A 9,299-nucleotide genomic window follows, 5' to 3' on the forward strand; every position below is an offset into this window, starting at 1 on the left:
GTAATATTGCACTGCCTTTCCAAATTCGAAATTACAAGTATTCCGGGTTTCCTTTTATTTGTTTAATTCATTTCTCGTGCTTAAGATAGAAACATCCATTAATTAATTAATGTCTGCTATTGACTTAATTAATTAACATATTTTAATTTCCAAGAGTGGACTTAGCAAGAAACTCTTATTTATTATTCATAGAGTAATCAAACTCCAACTAGCTAGGTTCCGAATAATAAAGCTTTGTTTCGAGCTCCTCTTGTGGATGTTATCAAACGAGACTCTCCTCGCGCATGATTCAATATAATAGCAATCCTAGCACCGCCAGATAATGATCACCACTACCCAATATACCTGGATCGTTGGGTGACGAAAAACCCGCACCTTTGGTAAGTCAAAGTAGTAGATACTCAATATCGTATGCTTAATGCTAACGTACATTGATTAAGAAATTAATTATCAAGACCTCGTCTTTCAGTAGATAGCATAAAGACTTGTCTTTCTGTTAGATCCATTCAGTGCTATACTACACCAACGTCATCATATTTCAATAAGGCTTAGAAATAATCGGACTGACATTGCAACCTTTCACGATAGGTAGTCTAGGCATATCTAGGTTGTGAAATTCTTATTTTTCTTTGTTCAAGACTGACCGCGTATCTTAAATTGAGCGCAGCCCACAACCGGTCTACTAAAACAAAGACTTAGTGATTTAGGAACCTTTTCCGTGACATTTGCCATACTGTGCCACATGCACCATCTGTGACGTGTATTCACAAGAACCTTTTCAACAGCAACTTTCATACCCAAGTCTTGATTAGTAATTATCATCTTGGGAGCTATGCCCATGCACTTGACAAACTGCTCCAAAGGACACTGCTCGCCCATGATTGTACTTCCTAGTGAACGGAGCAAAAATCATACAAGAAAATGTTGAGGATTGATAAATTTTATTTTCAAGAAAATCAAGGTTTGTTTTTTAATACGTTGTTCATGCATAAGAAAAAATTGAGTTTTGCATCTTGGACTAGTTGGACATTTCTTGTTATTGCTTTTGTATTTTTTCTGTTTCAGACCAAGGCTTCTTTTTTTTCTCATTGGGTTGGACCAGCTATTACTTATTTTTATTTCGGCCCAAAATCTAGTTGATCTTCCACGATTGAGATCTTCCACGATTGACGACATACTATAACATCATTTTATCCCTTCGTCTGATTCAAGGTAACAACTTTTCCTTTTTATTTGTCCCAATTAAGATAGTCACTTTCCGATTTTGGAAATAACATCCTCTCTCGTCTCTCCTCATTAAAATATTCAATTAAATTTTTCTTCTCTACTTTATTCCACCTAATAACATTTTCTAAAATTCCGTGATATTCAAGAATGTGGCCATCTTAAATGGAACGGAGGGAGTAACTAATAAGAGTATAATTGTTTTAGTCCTCGGGTATACCTATGTGAAACATTTGTTTCACTTTTCCATTAGCTATAAGCCATGGCAACCTCTCCTACGCGCCATCCGCTCACGCTCCAATCCCATGCTCGGTGATGACATGCTTTTTCAATAATATGATTGGTAATTATTAGATATATTGGAATTTGACCATATTTCATGATTGAAATGACTATTCGATTACATGCATATGCATTACTAGTTAGTTACATCATTTAACTTAGTAAACATTTGTACAATACTCCATCGGTCCCAAGTTACTTGAGTCGTATTTCATTTTGAGTCGTTCCAAGTTATTTGAGTCATTTCTCTTTTTGGCTAAAACTAGACATCTAATCACACCTACTTTATTATTTCTTTTACTTTAACCTCTCTTACTTTATTCTCTCATCCACTTTGTTTTATTTTATTTAACTTACTAAATACAACTGTCGAAAAGAAATGCATCAAGTAACGTGAGACGGAGGGAGTATATCATTAGAAAACTTTGAACAGATTATTGTAACTTATACAAACTGACAGTTTTCCCTAAAATAAATATCTTTACATAGAGATTTAACAAATAAATATGAACTTGTACTCTCCAATAAATTTATTAAGTATATACTAGGTAGAATATGGGTGCGTTATATTTGTTAACGCTATCCTAAATTGCTAACTACAATTAAATAATGGACATTGGATCATGAAATCAATGCACATGATCATTCATTCATGAGTATCAATACAATACAGATAAAATATCAATTATGGGTATTAATGTCAATTGACCAAAAGTTAGTTATAACTAACTTTTTAAAAATGTCTACAAATTTTAAATAATTATAACTATCTCTATTTAAAATATTTTTTTACCCAACTTATATCAAATTAAAAATAATTTTATAAGGATTCTAATGAGATCTCACTTGCATATATTCCGATGTCAAAAATTTTTTTTTTTGAATTTTCATATTTTTGAAGAAATAGCTCAATGTCAATGTAGCTATTATAATATGTCAATATAATACATATACAATGTCAAAGCTAAATTGTGTTGACATATTCAATGAATCGTATTGATATGTTTAATACTCCCTCCGTCCCAAGATAAGCGACTCACATTCCTTTTTGGGACGTCCCAAGATAAGTGAATCATTTCCTTTTTTGGCATTCTCTCTTACTTTTTCTCAATACTTTATTCACTCTCTTATTTTATTCACTTTCCACTTGCTAACAAAACTCCATTTTCTTAAGAGTGAACTACATAAATGGTACCTGATCTTTCACTTTCGCACATAAATAATACCTGATCTTTATTTTATATTGTTTTTGGTACATAAATAAAGAGTGAGGAGAATGAGAGAAGATATGATAATATCACTTTTGGTACTAGTGTTGTGTATTCCCAAAACATCCTTTATGACACAAATGGAAAAATGTATTTGTTTAGAGGACATTTTGGGAAGAAAAATCTCATCAGGTACCAAAAATGTAATTTATAGGTAGCAAAAACGATTTAAAATAAAGATCAAGTACTATTTATGTGCGAAAGTGAAAGATTAGGTACTATTTCTGTAGTTCACTCTTTTCTTAAATCCCGTGCCAAAAAGTTTTGGCTCACTTATCTTGGGACGGAGTGAGTACACTATATTGATATTTTGATCCAAAAACCTAATTTTGATAGTTTTCTTATCTTTTTAAATTTAAATAATAATAATACGAAATTACACATGACAATTTATAGACCACTAGATTTCTACAAATCATATGGTTTTAAATTAGTTGTAGTTAACAATTAAAGATTGAGTTAGCAATTGATCACTCCAAGTCTCGAATATACAACTAAATTTGTGTATGTCAAATTGAATCTAATTCATATTTTCGGATTTTTCGATTTGAAAATAACCATTTCAAACCGAACAAAAAATTTGAGTTTCCAAGAAAATTAAAATTAAAATTAAAATTAAAATAGAACGTGATATGTCAAGCTAAAAAAAAACTCGTTTAACAAACGTATGTATTAATTTAATTGCAAAAACAAGTTAATAACATCAAACATAAACTTAATTAGTCCATTTAATTAATTAAATATCAAGTTTAATTCCACCTGCAGTCAGTATATTAGCATAACAAAGCAACAAGCTCTTGCCATCAAAATTAGTGAGAAAAATGGCTACTTGGTAGGAAAAGACGGTCTTCATCGCTCTCATTGTTGCGATTGTCATTCCAATTTGGTAGGCCCAAAAACAAAGATCTTGAAGATCAGATGACTCCAACTCAAACGATGCGGAGCAGTATTTGAGAGATTTTTGCTCTGAAACCGATACATCTGACGCATGTTTGAATATCGTGAAATTTTCGATTCGACCACAATGGAGACATGAAAATAATCGAATTGGCCTTGGACTATCCAAGGAATTCCGAGATCGGCTCAAACAGAGGCACTAAGGACTCCAACGACGACAGATTGAAGGAAAGGTGCCGCTCGTGCTCCTCCAATTACAACGACATCAATCGCGACCTCCAAGATCGTTACTGAGGATTTTAGAATCTGATGACTACCTTCATCACTCTAATTGTTGCGATTGCTATTTCAATGTGCACCAATAAGGCTTGTATATGTTATAACCACTAGGCTGCATATTTCGGGAAGGAAGTTCGTTAAACACATCCTTTGCTTGTCTGAGTTTACCATCATTGCACAATCCTTCAATGAAGATATTATAAGTTACTATGTCTACAATAATGCCTTTGTTTTCCATGGTATGCAACATGGAATACGATGGTCGATGAACACTGCACAAACCATGTAACAAGATTCCATAAGTTGTTGTCTTAGGATAAACTTGTAGAGCTTCCATATCTTTGAACAGCTTCAGGCCCGGCCCTCTTCACACCGGCCTTCGCCAAATAAGGACTCTAGCATTATGCTATAAGAAACCACATCGCGCTCTAACCCTTTGGTGCGGATCATGGTAAAAATACGACTTACTTCATCAATTCGTCCCAACTTGCTGTACCCATTCATCAAATTATTGTAGCTTCTTATATCAGGCTTGATGCCAGATTTCACTGAGAGTTGGAAAATGTTTCTAGCTTTCTCTACCTCGCCCAGCAAACAATATCCATTCATCAATGCATTCTATGTAACAATGTTGGGTTGAACATCAATTTGCCTCATCTTGACCAGCATATGCTCAGCCTCTTCCATCTTTCCTTCTCGGCAAAGAGCATCTACAAGTAACCACATTTGGGAAGACTTTATTCGATATCATCTTCCTTAACATGGCTTCAGCCTCTTTTCCTCTACTATGATTGCATAACCCCTCAATTATTGAATTATATGTCACTAACAGCGGGTGAAATCCCCCTCTCACCCAAGGTGGAGAAGAGTTGGAGAGCATGGTCGACCTTTCTATCTTTGCACAAGCCATCAATAACTATGTTATAAGCATACACATTAGGTTTGTAGCTTCCCTTTTCCAATCGACTAAGCAGATCAAGCGCCTAAAGAGTACCTCCAGCTTTGCACACCCCATTAAGCATAGTATTATACGTATTGGGATTGCACAGTTGCTCCGCAGACAACTTCCAACAAAGCTTTGCAGCCTATGGGATCCTTCTGGCCAATAAATGCCCTTTGATGAGAGTGTTAAAAGTTACCACATCTGGTTTGTAGCCATGTTTGAAGAATCTGCCTAAAATAGAAAACCAAAATCAGGTCTTTTCAGTCGAGCAAAGCAGTCGATCGCAAGACTCAATGTGTAGTGATCTACAGGAGCACCCCTTTGAAGCATTTCGTCGAACAGGTGAAGTGCAAGTGAGTATTGCTTCATCTTGACCACGGCACTCAATAACTTGTTGAAATCAATAACAGAAGAGGGCGGATGCATTCTCAACATATTCCGGAATCGATCGATGGCATCATCGGGCTCACGTATACAGCTGAAATCAAATCCGGGATAAGTGGAAAAGCATCGAATTTGGTGATAATGCATAACCCCTCTATGTTTACACCAACAATCTGATAGAAATCTTCGGAAGATCAGTGCTGATTTCAAAGACATGATTTTGATTGTCGATCTGGAATTCTTGGGTTAATTTGAAATCATAGGTTTAATAGAATTTGGTAAAAAAACTGGAAAATGAAAATGGCGATGCTAATTTTTCGGTCAATGTTGACAGTGCAAGGCTAAAAGTATGGGTTTCGTTGAAGGGGGGCGGATGCATTCTCAACATATTTTGGAATTGATCGACGGCATTATCGGGCTCATGTATACAGCTGAAACCAAATCTGGGATAAGCAGAAAAGCTGGCTAAATTCCAAGAAACTACCTCCCGGGGTAGTATCCGCCGTTTGTTCCCGCAAAAAAAAAATGGTTTTCAGAAAGGGGAAAGACGCGTGAGCTTCTTGCGTGTTTACTTATAGACGCGTCTTCCTCTCGCGTCTCTAAACATACACGCATCAACCAATCGCGTCTCTGAACATACACACATCAGCCACTGGCTTCTCTAAACATACGCGCATCAACCTGATGCGTGTCTCCCTTGGATACAACAATATCAGTCCAGGCTGCTTCTCTGCCTCTCATAGAACGCGAAAACCAGGCCAGACTGCTTCTGCTTCGTCGCCCCATTCACCCCAACCAACTAAAATCGAACCCTAATCCGACATTTAGCTGCTCCCATTCCAATTTGAAGTGTTGTTAGGTAACTTTCTACCCTTAGTTTCGATTATTATTGGTATATTTTAGTTGGGTATAAGATTTATGGTTCATGGTTTGAAATTTTTTGTTGAATTTGGTGTTGAATTATTCAATTTGGTTGGTTTTTTGTTGAATTTGGTTGTATTTGATGTTGAATTATTCAATTTAGTTGATTTTTTGTTGAATAACTGAATATGGTTGAATTTGGTGTTAATTTGTTGAATTTGGTTGATATTTTGTTGAATTATTGAATTTGGATGAATTTGGTTTTGAATTATTGAATTTGGTTGAATTTTTGTTGAATCTATGGCCAGGAAATATTGCGAGGAAATCCACTATAGTCCATTCACACAAAATAATTGCTACTCTTACTCATTTGATTGAGAATTCTACGTTGGATACAATACTAGAGTTTGAATATTTTGATTGATTAAATTTTATTTTAACTTTATTTTTTACCATGAAATTTAAATTAAGTTATATTTTTATTAATTTTATGAAGATTTGTTAAATTTTTGTAAGTTAAGTTATATTTTTATTTTGATATCAATAGAATGAGAAAGTAGTGAAATATTTGTTTGTATAGAATTTTGCTTTATAATAAAACATGTTGTTGAATGGTTGATTATATTAGGATGTCGCGATATGGACCAGAAGATCCTTCTGTATTGCATTATCAGCACAGTCATATATCTCGCAAGGCGTGGGCAGGCGACGAAACAACTCCTTTCAATATTCGGCTCTTTGAGGGCTATTTTTGGGAAATAGATAATCATCACTGACGCGTGATTGATTATGTCTGCAGATTTGGTTTTGGTGGAGTTTTTTACTGTGGGAAGGCTCTAGATGTAGATCATGCTTTGATCACAGCTTTGGTTGAACGTTGGAGGCCAGAGACACATACATTCCATCTTCCCGTAGGAGAAACTACTATTACATTACAGGACGTTCAAGTATTATGGGCTCTACGTGTAGATGGAGTACCCTTTACAAGAAATGGTTATTGTGAATCTGGGTGGAAGAGTTTATGTGATGAACTGTTGGGCTTCTATCCCCTTCAAAGCGAGATGAAGGAAAACGGTATATTGGCATCGGCTCTAATACATAGGATGTCAATTGAACCGTTAGAAGATGGTCTGGAAGACGAAGCCTACATTCAACGGGCACGTATGATTGTGCTTGTGCTATTGGGAGGGTTGATATTACCCGACGGCTCAGGGTGTAAGATACCCCTGATGTGGTTGACCCAACTTCGAGATGTAGAGACTGCCTCTATGATTAGTTGAGCGAGTGCTGCACTTGCTACATTATATCATAATCTTTGTGAGGCGTTCATGGGTAAAAGGATAGACATTGTAGGTCCGACAATACTCCTATAGCTGTGGGTGTGGGAGAGGATGCCCACTTTGAGACCCGATTTTGTGATGACACGTATACATACAAACAACACTCCATGTGCATTAATGTAAGTTTGTTGTTTCCTCTCTTTTGTGTATTTAATGACAACATATTAAATTGGAAACTTATCTCATTGTAGGTGGACTGGCTCATATATGATAAACAAAGCCCCCAAACATTATGTTCGACATTATCGTGAACAGTTATCATTACTCCAAAAATAGCCAGGTAAAATGAATAATGTTTTGATGTATATTTGTGTAATATGATATATATTTGTGTAATAGTTTGATGTAAACTTGTTATTGTAGTTTATTTGGATGCCATATGTGGACCGTCAATTGCCAGACTCCTGCCTCGAGATAAACAACAGTTGGAGATCTGTGACGTACATGGTTTGTTGGGCTATTGTCGAAGCACATGAGCCTGAGCGCGTTGTGAGACAATTTGGAGGCACTCCGTTCATTCCAGAATTGTGTGATTGGGGTTTCAATGAAACTCGTTTCAAAACAAATCCTCGTGGAAAAGCTAAGACGGACTGGGCTATGCAGAACAAGGCTTACATTCAACATTGGGAGAGAAGGTCGGAGTTCGTGTCTAATCATTACATGGAGCCTCTTGAAGACCACGTTCAGGTGATTAGAACTCAATTATATATGGAGTGGTATTTTAAAATAACTATTACATATATCACAATGCCGAGTAGGTTTCCAGAAGTAGGGATGAACACTGTTGCATCATCATCAACACTCCAAGTAAGTATTGTATTTTTATAGCTGTTGTTTCATTTTTAAAGTATTTATGTTATTAACTATTCACGTTTTATTTGTTAGAGGCTGAGACATTGGCCCGTGTATTTCAATTGTCGCGCGGTTTTGACCCAGAGGACGCCGTAGGATTGTTGCATGAGATTAACAATCTTGTTCTTAACTGCCTTACCGATTGCGGTGAGAGTGAACGCACGGTCATACCTTCCACACAACGCACTGATGTGGATATGTCCCGGGGTTTTATCCGAAGAGCTCGCGGTATTGGTTAAAGAGGTGTCCGAACAGGCAGGCATGGTTATTCACGGCATTCCAGAATGTCCCAAGACATGCCAGGGTCATCACAAGCCGCAAATGATGAAAATATTAATTCAAATGACAACATAGATTTGGATACATTAATCGACAATTTTGCTGCTGAGCCCGAAATGCAAAATCCACCAGCATCAGATCCCTCTAGTTGGTTTCCTACCTGGTCAGACGCGCCATAGTCTAGTTGGGTGACTCCCTTTGATAGAGTTGGGCTACCATGGCAGCCTGCTACACATGATTCATTCTTCTCAGATGTCCATATCGTGCACTCTCCAACAAATGAGGAATTGAATGATGCTGCTGCTGATGATGATGATGATGTTGATGATAATGATGATGACTATGCTGATGATGCTCTTGAGAGTTCTGCACACTTGGAGCGTCCCAGAAGTAGTGCCTACGTGGAGCGCCCCACGATGAGAGAACATATTGACCCTCCTAGGAGTAGTGTACAACTTGATCGACCTAGCAGTAGTGCACACACGTCCCGTCCCGACAAGGAACGCTCCAGGACAAGTTTGTCTCAGACAATTATGGGCATGTTCCCGCGTAGAAGGTCTAGCCGTGACAACAGAGGAAAAGGCCCGATTAAATATACACCATCGTCATTTAGGGAGCCAATTAGAATTCATATGTATTGTTACAGGTGGATTGTGATGTGTATTTTTCAAGCTTTTATATCAATGAACT

The 9,299-nt window shown here is 36.8% G+C and overlaps 1 protein-coding gene and 1 pseudogene across 1 annotated transcript; one reads left to right on the plus strand and one right to left on the minus strand.

Moving 5' to 3' along the window:
* Window positions 1-3,878: 3,878 nt before the first annotated feature.
* On the minus strand, window positions 3,879-6,126 carry LOC121763086 (annotated as a pseudogene).
* Window positions 6,127-7,458: 1,332 nt separating this feature from the next.
* LOC121780778 lies at window positions 7,459-9,014 on the plus strand. Its single transcript, XM_042178409.1, has 5 exons — window positions 7,459-7,597; window positions 7,670-7,758; window positions 7,842-8,165; window positions 8,237-8,285; window positions 8,364-9,014. Exons 2-5 carry the CDS (start codon window positions 7,711-7,713, stop codon window positions 8,567-8,569), a joined length of 627 nt encoding a protein of 208 aa, XP_042034343.1. The 5' UTR covers window positions 7,459-7,597; window positions 7,670-7,710; the 3' UTR covers window positions 8,570-9,014.
* Window positions 9,015-9,299: the final 285 nt, after the last annotated feature.

Source organism: Salvia splendens, chromosome 2 (assembly GCF_004379255.2).
Source record: "Salvia splendens isolate huo1 chromosome 2, SspV2, whole genome shotgun sequence".
In the NCBI taxonomy this organism is placed as follows: Eukaryota; Viridiplantae; Streptophyta; class Magnoliopsida; order Lamiales; family Lamiaceae; genus Salvia; species Salvia splendens.

Coding starts and splice junctions, on each gene's coding strand:
- LOC121780778 (XM_042178409.1), top strand. CDS start 7,711: ATGTTCGACATTATCGTGAACAGTTATCATTACTCCAAAAATAGCCAG. Junction 7,759..7,841: donor ATTACTCCAAAAATAGCCAG/GTAAAATGAATA, acceptor TTGTTATTGTAG/TTTATTTGGATGCCATATGT. Junction 8,166..8,236: donor CTCTTGAAGACCACGTTCAG/GTGATTAGAACT, acceptor AATGCCGAGTAG/GTTTCCAGAAGTAGGGATGA.